Below are 14537 nucleotides of genomic sequence, written 5' to 3'. Positions count from 1 at the left end.
AATCAAATTAAGAGTCTATTGGTTGACCCCATTGCAATCCCGTAGGGCCCAGAAACCTGATGTCACCAGAACAAAAGTGGCGTTGGAGGAGGGGGTCCCTGCTCTTCTGGCCCCTGAATTTGCTTCTAGCTGCTGCCCTGACCCCTCTCAAAACCTTACCCCAGCACCTGGGAGCCATCCTAGCATAAACAGAAATGCTTTCCCAGGGGGTTGTTCAGCCTCCCTTTTGGTGGCTGTGTCTGTAAAAACAAAAGAAAAACAAAAGGTCACACAGTGAGACTCCATGCCAGGCACTGCATTGTGGACTCTACACACCACAGGCTCATTTGTGCCTTGGGGACAACGCCACTTTATAAATAAGGCATAGAGTTCAGAGAGGTCAAGTAATTGGCCTTCAGTCTCAGAGTAAGTGGTAGGGCCAGGATCTAAATCTAGATCTGCTTGATCTGAAGCCCAGGCTTGTAACCACTGTGCTGTCTGTCTGGACAGAAGAGGGAAGGGCAGCAACAGGGAGGGTGCTCAGCCCTCAGGGAGGAAGAAAACGGTTCTTGGCGGAAGCTGGGGCCCACGTGAATACCAGAAAGTATAGAAAGTCACACAGTGGGAGATGTTGGGTCCGAGGGTAAAAACACTTGAGAGATTGCTCCCAGCTTCTTCCTCCTCCCTGCACCTGCATTGCTGACCAGGTTGCTGGCCTGCTACAAAACTGCTCCATGCACCCCAGTCAGACAGGTCTAGGTCCAAACTCCTTACCAGGCAACCAAGGCCTTTGTGACTTCACGTCAACCAGCCTCTCAGCCTCCTCTTGTATTTCCAGCCCCCTCTGTCTGGTTCCTGTACTGCCTTCTCAAAGCCCTGGAATCGCCCCCAGATTCTCTGATCTGAAGCCTTCCTTGTCCATGCCCTCCCCACCCTGGCACTCCAGTTCTACTTCTTTCAAGGCTCCTTCCTTGAATGTTGCCACTCTTCTCATTGCTTGGCCGGTTCCCTCTACCCTGCCCTCGGGACCTTGACTTTGCACACAGGGCACACACGAGCGCCTTGTGTCTGCCTCTGGTCTCGGGGTTAAACTGTGAGCATCAGCCAAGTTCCTCAGTGGCTGCCCTGCTACAGACTCCCAATCTTTGATTCCGCATTTTACACTTCAGTAAGAACAGTCCACTCAGCCTCTCTCGGCCTCAACTATCTCACCTGTAAAACGGAGGAAACAGAATCTACCTCGTAGTATTGGGAGGGTCAACTTGGAAGACACAGGCAAAGGTGGGAGCCCACGGTCTGGCACATAGTACCTGATCTTAATTGTTAGCTGCCTATGATCAATGACCCTGACCACGATTTCTTTACAATAAATATACAGGCGATTCTGCCCTGGACGCGGGCAAACGCTGGCATCTCCTCGTCTGGAGAGGAGAGCGGAGCAGTCGTTTCAGGGCATGGAGGTCATGCATTGGCTGCGGATGAGCTTTGCTTCGCTGGCCTCTCCGCTGTTCTCTCACTGAGGCAGTGAAGGGTGAAAGTGACCACCCTTGGCGGTGACTATCCTGCGGGGTGGAGGAGAGAAGGCTCGACGTCCTCTAGCACGCGGTGGGCGCCCATCCAGAACAGAACAGGGAAGGGTTACAGGAGACCTAAACCTGAGGTGTGTGGTGGGGGTGGGACGGTGGGGTGGGGCGGGATATGGAGAGAAGCAAGAGAAAGCAAGAGTCTTTAGGGCTTCTCCAGTCCCCTTCTTCCGCCCCTCCAGGTTGGAGTTAAACACATCGCAGGGAGAGTCAGAAGGGGTGAAGGTCGAGGCTCGGGATGGAAGAATTGGTCCCGGGCCGCCAGGGTGCAGACGGCGGGCTCAGGGACCCAGCGGAAGGCCGGCCGGGCACGCCCCCCCGCCCCCTGCTCCGCGCCCGCCGCCGCCTCTTCCTCCCGGCGCGAGCGGGCGGCGCGCTCCGGAGGGAGAGCGGGGCCGGAGGAGGTTTGCTACCCCCTCGGCGTCCAGCACCTGCCCCGCGCCGCTCCGCGCCCGCCTCGACTGGGCATCCGGGGGCGCCCGCACCTTTCTCCCCCCGGGCCGGGGAGCCAGCCAGGGGGCAGCGCCGGAGCCCGGGGGGAGCGCGGCCCCGCCGGCCGGCCGGCCCGCCCGGGCTGGGGGCAGCTAGGACGGCCCCGGGTAAGCGGCGGGAGGCGGGCGGGCTGGGGCCGGGCTGGGTCGGTGGGAGTGTGGAGGGGGGCCGGCCGGGCCGATGGGGGCCAGGGACGCGGAGGGAGGAGGGGGCCGGCAGGCTGGCAGGGAAGCGGCGCGGGGCGGCCACGTGAGCGCTGGTGCGGGGGGTGGGGGGGTGCCTGCAAGGTGCTGGAGGCGGAGAGCCGGCAGGGCTCCGGCCTCCCCCCGCCCCTCCGCTCCTACCAATCAGGTCGTAGGGAACCCAGCATCCTCCGACGCCCCCACGCACCCACCCACCCACTCCCACATGAATGTGATGGGCACCAACAGCGGGCCGACGTGGTGCCTCGGTCCACGGGACTTGCAACCCCCCACCCCCAAGCCCTCAGCTTGGGGCTGGGACTCAGGTGTCCGGGCCCCCGGGAGGGGAACCAGAAGCAGGCTTTGGCCCTAGTGTCTGTCCCTGGGCGCCGTCTGCAGACTCACTGCAGAGTACAGGCCTTGGGAAGGGAGGCTGAGGGGTGCCTGGGCCCTGCTTCTCTGGACAGCCCTCTTCCACCACCACCACCACCCCCCGCTGCTGGGGATGTTGGATTAATAAACACTCAGACCCAGGACCCCTGCCTGGGAAGCGGGAGGGGGGGCCCCGGTCATGTCTGAGTCAGGCACGGGACTACACTTGGGCCTGCTGGGCTCCAGGAGGCTGTCCCCAACCCAGGGGCCTCTCTCTGCACCCCGCTCCTTGGCTCCAGCACTGTTGTCCCGCTTTTATTCCCTAGCTCTTCCCCCAGAAAGGGTTGATTTCAGGGCAAGGGAGTATGTTGTCCAGGAGAATCTGCAGGTAGGGTACAGCCTAGAGACCTCTTAAGTTGCCACACCCAGGGGGAGGCCGGAAGTCTTCTTGCATCCTTTGCCCTCTCTTCTTCCCCTAAGATGCCCCCCTCCCCAGCGTGTGCTGGTTATGTAATTAACCCAGCTGAGGCTCTCTGCCAAGCTGACAGGGTCCAGGGATGCCTGAGGGGCCCAGGGCCCTGGAGGGGTTTAGGGGGAGGAGGGGCTGGGACTTCCCCACGTTGGGAGCTCACAGAAGTAGAGAAGCCCTTGTTGGGAAAAGGACACTGCATGGGGCAGGAAAAAGATGAGGGTCCTCGGCTTAACTGATAGCTCAATGGGCTACCTGGTCTTCACATTCCTGAATCTTTGTTTTCACCTTCAATAAAATGGGGGAGCACTGTACACACACACATATATGTGAGCAGCAGTGCACAGTGACCCATTGGGGATGGCTAGGAGGCCCCCGGGATCGTGGTAAGCCTTTGATGAACGAAGGGCCCCTCGCCCCTGTGCAGGCACCATGCACGCTCAACCTCACAACACCCTGTGAAGTTTCTTGCCCAAGATCACACTGTAGGTGAGGGGCAGAGCAGGGGATCCCAAGCTGGTGGGTCTCACCCCAAATCCTGCCCTTGGTTTACTCTGCTGTGTGCACACATCCATGCCCAATGGATGGGGTCCTCTGAGCCAGGCCAGACTGAGGGACGTTCAGCTATGAGCTGCGCACGTGGGGAAAGGGCACGCCCCGACAGAGAAAGCGTGCGCGCGTGCTGGAGGCTGTGGCCCCTATCAGAGCCCAGCACACCTATCTGTCCCGGACCCATTTAGCAGATGGGAAGTCCCAGGCATATGTACCTGCTTCCCTGGTCACCATCCTCCACAGAAAGAGAAGGTACCTGGTTAAGAGATTTACCTGAATTATTTCAGAAGTAGGGGCTCATGACCCTACTTTATATGTGTGCAGAACATGGCTCAGATTGGACAGGCCATCTGCCCTCTGCCCTGCAGCTAGGAAACATCAGAGCTGAGATTTATTCCCACACTAAACTCACTGGAAACTGAGCAAGCAAGGAGCTACTGAAGCCAGGGCAAGGTTCAACCCCATAGCAGCCCTTTCCTGGGCACCTGCTGTGTGCCAGGCCCGCCGAGCTCAAAGGTTGCCAGAGAATTAGACCCAGCCCTTGGCCTGTGGCCTTCGCCAACTAGAATCATTAAATTTGGAAGCTGGGAGTACTCCGACATTGTAGAAAGGAGTACATTGTAGAAAGTCTTTCCCAGCTGTGTGCCTTGGGCTCATCTCTTCCTCCCTCTGAGCCTTCTCTCCGAAGTGGGAATAACTACCACCTGGGAATATTGTTTTGGATAACACTGGAAAAGACCTGGATGCTGGGAAGGATTGAAGGCAAAAGGAGAAGCGGGTGGCAGAGGATGAGATGGTTAGACAGCATCACTGACTCAATGGACATGAACCTGAGTAAACTCCAGGAGATAGTATAGGACAGGGAAGCCTGGTGTGCTGCAGTCCATGGGGTTGCAGAGTTGGACATGACTTAGCCACTGAATAACAACAGCAAAGATAACCACATGGGCGTGCTGACCTAGAGTAACCGCTCAACAAGTGTCACGCTCCAGAGCCAAAGCCATCCTTTAGTCCAGGGGTTCTCAGCAGGGGTTGAAGGTGGCAGATGGCGGGGAACACACTTTGGGTCATCATAGTCCCGAGAGGCTGCTGCTGGCAAGTACCTCCTGGCAGCCAGGCATATAAAATGTCCTGCTCAGTAAAGACTTCTCTCTCCCTGAAAATGGCAGGAGCACGTCCACTGAGACACACTGGCCCAGTCTCACCCCTGAGGACCAGGAGACTGCGAGGTGTCATCTTATCCTGGGCTCTGTGGGAAAGCTGGGGCTTGAAACAAAGCTAGTGCTCTTTCCACTCCCCTCTGCAGCCTTGCCTGGGGTTTGGGAGTCAGACCGGCCAAAAGTCAGGTCATAACACAAGTCAAGAAAGCCAATTCCCACTAATGGGATGGACAGCAGGAAGAATGGAGAAGGGAGGAAGGGGAGGTTCTGGATAGATGGGATAGGAGCTCTGGAAAAAGGAGGGTGGGACATCCCAAGTGGCAAGAACAACTCCAGCAGGCTCCCCAAGGTGGAAAAGTGCAGGAAGTCTGTCCCAGGAGAAGCCAGCCCACCAAAGCCTGCCTCTCGTCCCCACAGGCCAGGTGGAGTCCGCAGAGGGCCCTGGGCAAGCAGGGGGCAGCGGTGATGGGTCCTGACGGTGGCTGAGCCCCCAGCCCCTGGAATATGCAGCCCGGGGGAGCCCCAGGCAGCGGCGAGGACGCGGTGGCGGAGCCGGGCGGGAGGCATGGTCTCCACCTACCGGGTGGCCGTGCTGGGGGCGCGAGGTGTGGGCAAGAGTGCCATCGTGCGCCAGTTCCTGTACAACGAGTTCAGCGAGGTCTGCGTGCCCACCACCGCCCGTCGCCTCTACCTGCCTGCTGTCGTCATGAACGGCCACGTGCACGACCTCCAGATCCTCGACTTCCCGCCCATCAGCGCCTTCCCGGTCAACACGCTGCAGGTAGGGGGGCATGGCGTGGGGCCAGGGCAGAGGAGGGGCTGGGCACTGCCCCTGCTGCCAGCTTTGAGAGCTCCGCGCTGCACCACCTGCCACTTAAGAGCTTTGCTGGGATCCCATTCATTTGTGCACCGGTTCATCCAACAGATATTTGAGGAATGTGGCTCAGGTGGTAAAGAATCCGCCCACAATGCAGGAGACCCAGGTTCGATCCCTGGGTTAGGAAGATCCCCTGGAGAAGGGAATGGCAACCCACTCCAGTTATTTTTGCCTGGAGAGTTCCATGGACGGAGGAGCCTTACAGGCTACAGTGGAGTCGCAGAGTCGGACACAACTGAGCGACTAACACTTTCACTTTGAATGTGTGCCTGGCCCTGTGGTGGGCACTGGGGTTGAATGGCGCTCAAAACAGAGAGCACCTTGCTCTCAAGGAACTCATAGTCTGGTGAGAAGACAAACAGGCAATTATATTGATGACTGTCATGACTGGAGGGAACACAGGGAACCAAGATAACCCTTATGGGGGCATCCATCCGACCAGGTGTGGCAGGGTGGGGGTCCTGGGAGGTGATGTCTCAACTGGGTGGGATCTCGGCAGGTGAGGGGCAGTGGAGAGAAAGACAGAGAGCACCAGATGCCTATTAATATTCTGGGCTCTGCCTCCCATGGCCTCAGACCCACATCATCTATAGAAGAAAAGGCTGGGGCTTGGGAAAGGTGTGTACTCAGAGGCCAGAGACCCCGACGAGGTCTCTTGCTGAAGGGCCTGTTCTCTTAAGTGATGCTCTGTCCCCTGAGCTCAGAACTGGCCCCCGGGCTAGCCTTTCCTGCTGGGGTTGGATTCAGATGCCCCCAGGACCCCGGCTCACAGGGTCCCGCCTGCAGACCTGGGTCCTCCTTCCCTCTCTCTAGGTCTGGCTTGAGAGGGGGTTGGGTTGGCTCACTGAAAAAGCCCCTGACCAGAATGCAGAGTTTCTCCAGGAAAGACAAACATAGAGGAGGCCCCGAAGGCAGGGGCTATAGCTTGGCCAGTTGTCACTATGCAAATACAGTAATTTCTCTGATGGGGCTGCTGGGGGCGGGAGGAGGGGGGCTCATACTTGTCATCGTGTCAGCAACTCCAGGCAGGAGGACCTTGGTCCAACCTCGGGGACACCTATCTCTCCCAGGTCCAGGGGTGTCCGCACCAAAGACAAAAGCCTGGTCCACGCCTCACCCCTGGGGAACACTGTGGTCAGGGCAGTGGGTTCAAGGTCAGATGTTCTTGTTCTCCTCCAAAGGAGGCTAACAGTAGTCTGAGTGAAAGCTCAGCTTCCGCCCCGGTCCTGTAATTTCAATTTCAGAATTGGTAAGATGCAATTTAAAAGCCCAAATTTTATGTTTAAAAAAACAAAAAGCATACTCAGAAATCTCAGTCCCATTGCTGCCCTCCACCCTGATTCTGGCTCCACTCTCTAGAGCCACTCTCATTGGTTTTTTTAATTCATACTTCCAGTATTTCTTTATGCAAATAAGAAAACGTATTTTATTCCACTCCCCTTCTTGCATTAAAAAAAAACTATCCTGCACCTTGTTTTTTTTTTTTTTTTGGCTTGACATTATAACCTGGAGGTCTTTCCACATCCGTACTTAGAGATCTCTTCTTCATTCTTTTTTTAAAAAAATTTTTTTAAGTATTTATTTTCACTTGTCTTAGTGTTTTTAGCTGTACTTTTTCATGTTGTGTGTTGTTATTTTTTATTAATTTATTTTAATTGGAGGCTAATTACAATATTGTATTGGGTCTTCCCTGGTGGCTCAGAGGTTAAAGCGTCTGCCTGCAATGCAGGAGACCTGGGTGATCCCTGGGTTGGGAAGTTCCCCTGGAGAAGGAAATGGCACCCCACTCCAGTATTCTTGCCTGGAGAATCCCATGGACAGAGGAGCCTGGTGGGCTACAGTCCACAGGGTCGCAAAGAGTTGGGCACGACTGAGCGACGTTACTTACTTACTTATACTGTATTCCATTGGAGACATATATGTGGAATCCCCTCTTGCTGGACAGGTGGGTTGTTTCCAAATTTTGGCTTCAAAACAATGCCACAGTGAATAGGCTTGTAACAGTCATGTTGTACACGTGTGTGTTAGTCACTCAGTCATGTCCGACTCTTTGCAATGCTGTACTGTAGCCCGCCAGGGCCCTTGGTCCATGAAATTCTGCAGGCAAGAATACTGGAGTGGGTTGCCATTTCTTCTCCAGGGGATCTTCCCAACCCAAGGATCGAACCCAGGTCTCCTGCACTGCAGGCAGATTCTTTACTGTCTGAGCCACCAAGGAAGCCCCCATGTTGTACATAGGAAGGTATACACGTGGAATCGATTTCTAGAAATGGCATTGCTAGGTCAAATAATAAATGCAATTGGAGTTAGAAAGGTGCCACATTCCCCTCCCCTTCTGTTGGGTTAGCCAAAGTTTGTCCATGTTTTCCCTTAAAATAAACAGATAACCCTAACCCTAAGGTGTTACGGAAAAACCCAAACAAACTTTTTGGCCAACCTAATATAAAGGTGCATATTTTGTGCTCCTTTGAGAGACGTTACATGACCACTTGTTTCCCTAAAGCCACCAGAGAGTGTATTGTCAAACTTTTGTATTTTTGATAGTCTGAAAAATGAGCTAGGAGAGTCTCTGTGTACTTTTTATTTACATCTCTGATTATGAGCGAAGTTGAGCATCATCTCTTCATATGTTTAAGGGCCTTTGCTTTCCTTTATCTGAAAACTATCAGTGCCTTCACCCATCTTTCTGTTGGATCATTGGCCTTTTTCTTCCTGGTGGACCCTGAGTTTTGGACTCTCCAAGGATGTCTAAGACTTCACCCCTGGAGCACAAGAAAGGTACATGGTGCCAAGAAATGCTGAGACAGGATCCGGCACGCCTCAAGGAACAAATAGTAGAAATCCCAGTGGCTACTGTCTGAACCCCAATGCCAGATGAGAACCAGCCTAGGAGGGCGGCGTTTCTAGGGCCTGAGCTTCAGCTGTTGCTTCTGTGGTCCCTCTCCTCCTATCAGAGAAGGGAGTGGAGGTTAGAGGGTATGTGCAACCCACCAAAGGAGTGAGCAGCAAATGCACGGCCGGCACCCAGGTGGCTCCCTCAGCTCCCATGTCCTTGGCACTGGACTCAGTTTCCACAGCTCCTTCTCTGTCTTGACACAGCCCCAAGATGGCCCTTTACCATCTGGAATGATGCACGGAGCTAGCTGGAAGGCAGGCTGAGCTTTCTTGCTTGCTCCCTTCAATCAGGGGTGAAGGGACAACCCAGTCAATCAGGAGGCTTCTTCCTCTGCCTCTTCGGACCCCCAGAGAGGAGTGGGTGGGAGGCAGCCTGGAAGGCCCCCTTGAGGAGGTAGCAGGTTGGGGGGAGCAGTGGGACTATCACCCTCGAAGGCTGGCAGCTGTTCCCTCTCCCCAGCAGAGAGCTGTTCCCTCTCTGGCTGTTTCCCCACCCCTCCCACTTCCCACTGATTACTACTCCTTGCAGTGGGATGGGGGAGGAATGGCAAACACGTGGGGTCCCAAGCCCCCAGAGGTCCCCATGTCCAGCAGACTACAGTCTATCCTGGCCTGAGAAGCTATTTCCTGGTTTCCTGTGGTTTCGGATTTGTCCTCGGCATCTTCTCCCCCCTGCACCAAAGTTAAAACTCAGCACAAACAAAAGATGCCACATCATCCCCCTGGAGGAATCCACTGCAGCAGCTTCTAAGCCTTTGAGTTGGGAAGCGCTTGTCTGGAGTCAGACTTAACTCTCCCCCACTGTCGCCCAATCGTCTCCCCTTTTCATCCTTCTCTGCAGTGTAGAGCCTGCTGCAGTCCTCCAAGCCTGGTCCCTACCCCAGTTCAGCTCATAAGCTGGTGCTGGAGACAAGCCTGCGCCTCCCTCTAGTCTTTTCCTGGGCTCTGGTCCCTAGAGAAAATCCTCATCCTCCTTGTCCTGGGAGGTCTCTGCCTCACCAAGCTTCCAGGAGCCCCTCCTTTCCACACATTGGCTGCCTTCTGCTGCCCTTGCAGTTCTCATCTGCTGGCAGGTTAATTGGCTAATTAATCTCTTAAGGAATCTTCCCTTTAGTGCACTCAGCCTTGCCAGGGGCCTGTTCAACTTGAGCTGCAGCCCTTTCCAGGAGAATTTGCCACTGGTGTTCAGGAAGTTCCATCTCCCTGGGGCCCTGGTCTAAATCAGCCCCCAGGAGGCATCCGGTCTCAACCTTTTTCACCTCAGGGCTGCTGCTTCTCAACCTTGAAGGCAGAGTGAAGCAAAGAGAAGGGGCACCTCAGGCAGCAATCTAAGGGCGGCGTTACAGGCAGGAATTGGGTCCAGGTGGGGTTCAGGACCAAGGAGAGTTCTCCAGCCTAGGCCGTGCCATCCAAGAGCCCTCTAAGAGCCTACAGGTGTGAGGCCCTGATGGGAAGGGGGAGGAGGTATGTAAAAATGAGGAAGGCTGGGTTCTGGTCCTCTCAGGAGCTCACAACAGAATGGGGGACTTGGGGATGGAGAAGGTATAGAGCTATTGCTCTGACCAAGGTATCATGCAGCTGTTCTAAGAACATAGATGATGAAAAGAATAGTCCTTTACTTGCAGGAAGGGTTCTTGGAGGAGGAGGAGGCATCTGTGCTGAGGCCTGGGGAGACAGGATTTCAACAGGTCCAACTAGCTCAAGGCTGGGCTCTTAAAGGCATTTAATAAATGTAATCGAACAAAGGACTGGATGGATAGATTGGGGCACAAAATGGGACCAGACAGAACTCAGCTCCAGGCATGCATGGGACAGATGGTGGCCCTGGAAGTCAGACAGTGTGAGCTGACCTATCCTGGCTTGGAGGTGGGGAAGGTGTAGCACTGAGCACTTGGATTCTGCCCGGGGCCTGGCCTCCTGGAGACAGGTGAGTGTGGAAGGTTTAAGGTGCAGTGGCAGCTGAGAGTGCTGCATATCGCTGGAGGTGGCAGGGGGCACAGGGAGCCCTCATGGCTGCTCTGACCTTGCTGTGGTTGGGGGTGTTGCAGGAATGGGCAGACACCTGCTGCAGGGGACTCCGGAGTGTCCACGCCTACATCCTGGTCTACGACATCTGCTGCTTTGACAGCTTTGAGTACGTCAAGACCATCCGCCAGCAGATCCTAGAGACAAGGTGAGGGGCTGAGATACACCCCAATGCCACTTAAGTGGATGCCCCTGTGCCAGCCGCTTCCCGTGAAAAGGGTGCGGGAGGGGGGGCGGGTCAAGTGCCTCTGGTTCTCACACACATAGTTAAACACACACTCAAGCCATTTTGCTGTCCCTGTTTCTATTAACCCCTTTTGGGACCCTTACCATGGGCTGGCTAGTCCAGTGCAGTAGTTAAGATCAGAGGCTCCGGGAAGGAGACTTCCAGGGCTGCATAACTAAGCCAGCCTCAGTTTCCTCGTCTGTACAATGGGGAGAACATTATTATTATAAATGCTCCACAGCATGCTGGATGTAAGTTTCCCCACCAGGGATCGAACCCATGCCCCTGCATTGGGAGCGGGAGTCTTAACAACACTGGGCCACCGGGAAGTCCCGCGGAGAACATAAATAACCTATCTTTTTTAAGCCAGTCATAGCGCTGCGCCTGGAACGGAGGGATGGTAGCAGTTAACAGGGATCAGGCACAGCCCACCCTACCTTAGGTCCGGGGGTTGTGAGACGAGAGATGGTGGGGTGCTGAGCGGGCTTCCCACCTCGCCCCGCAGGGTGATCGGCACCTCGGAGACGCCCATCATCATCGTGGGCAACAAGCGGGACCTGCAGCGCGGACGCGTGATCCCGCGCTGGAACGTGTCCCACCTGGTGCGCAAGACCTGGAAGTGCGGCTACGTGGAGTGCTCGGCCAAGTACAACTGGCACATCCTGCTGCTCTTCAGCGAGCTGCTCAAGAGCGTGGGCTGCGCGCGCTGCAAGCACGTGCACGCCGCCCTGCGCTTCCAGGGCGCGCTGCGCCGCAACCGCTGCGCCGTCATGTGATGCGGCTGGGCGCGGGGCGGGAGGACAACTCCGACGGCCCAGTGTGGGGCCTGAGACGCCCCCGCAGCCACGCACCTCCCCCCGGTGGGGGGAGAGAGGCCGAGGGCGGCGAGAGGGTGTCTCCGTCAGCGCCCCGTCCCCACTCCCGCGCCTGTCCGCCCCGGGACGGCCGCTTCTAGTGCTGTAGTTCCTGCGGTTCCCGGCCCGGCCCCAGGGGCGCCCCGCCCTCCGGGATCACGGTGCGCGCGGGACACGCAGGGTGGGGGTGGGGTGGTGCTGCCTTGGCCGGACCCCCCCCACCCCCTACACACACCCGTCTTCTCCAGAGAGTGTGTGTGGTGTCTTGTCATCGCTCCGCGTCGTCTTTCCCCGTGTCTGTCTGTCTGTCCGCCCACGCGTCTGTTGGTTCCCCACCCTCTCCACCTTCCAGCTTCGTTCACAGGGCTCTCATTTCGTCCATCCCCTTGTCGCGGATCCTGGCAGCTTCTTGGTGAGGCCAGCCTTCTGACCGTCAGCATCACCGGCACAGGGCAGAGAGATGCGGGTGGCCCACGGACCACAACTGGGGTCCGAGGGTTGAGGTCCTAAGGTCCGTCAGGGGGAGAAGGCTGAGCTCTCCCCCTTCCAGGGAGACCTCCCCGCCCAACAGCCCCCCCAGAGACACAACAACCTACCTTCCAGCCTTAACTCGATGGTCCGTCCCTGCCGGGTGCCCCTCACCCTCTTCCTGACCCTAAAGCCAGCTCACCCCCTGGGTTAAAAAAAAATTTTTTTTTTCTTCTTGACAGAATGTGGAGAGGGAATGCCCCAAATGATAGATTTATTTACATGATGCCAGCTTCAGCCCTGTATTCCCTTCTTGGTTGGGTGGTCTGCCAGATGGGGGGGTGTTGGGGGAGGGGCTGGTGGTGGGCGGGGTGGGGGGGCAGTCAGGTTATTTCAGCGAAGATTCTTATTTCCCCATCTGACCCCAAGCTGACTGCCCCAGACCCTCCCTGCCTTGAATCTCAGACTACCCTGATTAATCTGGGAAGGGGCAGAGCCACAGAAAGAATTATGCACCCCCCTGCTCCCGTGCTTGGGGGCGATAATGCTGGCATCCTTACCCCCAGATGGCGGCCCTTGGGATCTGATGCCCCCTTGTCCCAACACCTGATGACACTACGCCCTGACCCAAAGCGCCCCGTTTTCTCCAGCTGCCTGGCCAGTTTCTACCTCTCGTCACCAGAGCTGATCACTGTCAGTTTTGTACCGACTTAGAAATAACAAAAGAAACGAAGACACTGGGAGTGGCGTGAGGAGATTACTGGGGGACTTGGAGGGCGGGAGAAATGGTGTGAGCTCCCCTGCCTCCAGGCCAAGGTCTTGAGGCTGAGCCCTCAGCCCTGCTCTGGTGGGAAGATAATGAGGTCCCTTGTTAGGAGAGAGAACAAGCTAGCTCCGAGGTAGCCAAGCTGTGGCATACAGACCAGGACACCAGGTAGCCCAGGGTGGTGATGGAGAGGAGTCTGGGGACGGGGTCATGGGTGGCGAACTTATCATCCAGATCCAGTGTGAGAGGGAAGCTTTGATTCTTCCTTCCACTTCCCCAGGTGATGCCCTCTCCGCTCTCTGGGGCTAACGCAGCTCCACCGTGACTGCCCTGACTTTGGGCGGTCCAGTATCAGGGTTCCGGTCCCTGCTGTGCTGCGTGACTTTGGGCAAGTGACCTTCCCTCTCTGAGCCTCCCTCTGAAGCAGAGGAGGTGGCTCCCCTCCCCCACACCTTGGAGTGGCTGGGAGGGTAAAGAAGAGGGGCTGCCCCCTTTCTCCCCTACATCCTTGCCCTCTGACTCACCAGGGGCATGGGTGAGGGAGGGCAGCATCTCACCTGCCCTGCTGCCGTTACCCCCACTCCGGGCACCTAAAGTGAGGGTGAGGGACCCAGGCCTCTGGCTGGCCCCCACTGGAGCAGTTGGAATGTATCACCTGGCCGCCCCCCCCCCCCTTACCCACCCTCCCACTACACCCCAGATCTTTGATTTTTATTCCTTCTGCTCCCATTCTGAGTCGCTGTCCTCCTCCCTGCCCCCTCCCTCCCCAGGGTTTCCCACCACAGGGTCTGGAAGAGTGTGTGACGCCCATTGCGCTGTGATCGGAAGTCAGATTAAAAATCAGGGAGTGTTTTCCCTCGTTTCTGTACCAAAGTGTTGGCTCAGTTCCTGCCGTGGGGACGAAGGGGCTCCCTACGGGGTCTGCCTTCTGAGCTCCAGGTGATGAGGTGGCCTCAGTCCTAAAGCCCGAGTCAACCAGGAGAACAAAGGGAAAGGGAGAGTGGGGACTCATCTCTCTCCATCTACCCTGCCTTGGAACCCTCCAACTGATCAAAACCACTGAGAGGATAACATTCTGCCACCTTCTTGGGAAAACTTTCATAAGTGGACTCAGGCCCAGCTTCTGGTTTTGTGTCTTCCTCCCACTCAGGGTTGAGGTGCTAACTCAAGGGGTGTAGATGTGTTAAAGAATGCTCTCAACCATCCCTCTTGACTCAGTGATCTCAGCTGCCAACCACCAGGGTAGAGTTTTGAAGTCACGCCTGCTAAGTGCTAAGTTGCTTCTGTCGTGTTGGACTCTGTGACCCTGTGGACTGTAGCCCACTAGGTTCTTCTGTGCATAGGATTCTCCAGACAAGGATGCTGGACTGGATTGCCATTCCCTACTCCAAGGGATCTTCCAGACCCAGGAATTGAACCTATATCCCTTAATCTCCTGCGTTGTCAGGAGGATTCTTTACCACTAGAGCCAAGCCCCACAGGAGCCTGTATGGGGCAACCTTGTCCCTGTCCATGGTGCTGATGCAACAACTGCTCTGGGAAAGAACGGCTGTCTGGCAAGGTTGGCTGAACCTCCAAAGGCGAAGCGTCTCTCACCCCCTAGCTCCCTCCTACCTCCCCCACCACCCCGCAATGGG

At 56.3% G+C, this 14537-nt stretch overlaps 1 protein-coding gene and 1 long non-coding RNA gene across 3 annotated transcripts; one reads left to right on the top strand and one right to left on the bottom strand.

The window, feature by feature from the left end:
- The first annotated feature begins 1922 nt into the window (after positions 1-1922).
- On the top strand, positions 1923-13773 carry RASL10B (RAS like family 10 member B). Of its 2 annotated transcripts, XM_024980170.2 has the most exons (4): positions 1923-2161; positions 5207-5570; positions 10610-10734; positions 11318-13773. In XM_024980170.2, exons 2-4 carry the CDS (start codon positions 5355-5357, stop codon positions 11586-11588), a joined length of 612 nt encoding a protein of 203 aa, XP_024835938.1. In that variant the 5' UTR covers positions 1923-2161; positions 5207-5354; the 3' UTR covers positions 11589-13773. The 2 variants fall into 2 exon arrangements, with proteins under 2 accessions (XP_024835938.1, NP_001179485.1); NM_001192556.2 differs by lacking the exon at positions 1923-2161 and having other exon boundaries at positions 5236-5570; positions 11318-11609.
- Positions 8233-10672, bottom strand: LOC132343014 (uncharacterized). Its single transcript, XR_009491650.1, has 2 exons — positions 10585-10672; positions 8233-8613 (listed from the first exon to the last, which is right to left on the bottom strand). It is a non-coding gene; the product is annotated as an uncharacterized lncRNA (long non-coding RNA).
- Positions 13774-14537: the final 764 nt, after the last annotated feature.

Source organism: Bos taurus, chromosome 19 (assembly GCF_002263795.3).
Source record: "Bos taurus isolate L1 Dominette 01449 registration number 42190680 breed Hereford chromosome 19, ARS-UCD2.0, whole genome shotgun sequence".
NCBI lineage: Eukaryota > Metazoa > Chordata > Mammalia > Artiodactyla > Bovidae > Bos > Bos taurus.
Note: the sequence above shows the minus strand (reverse complement) of the source record. Positions and strands in the feature narration are given on the sequence as shown.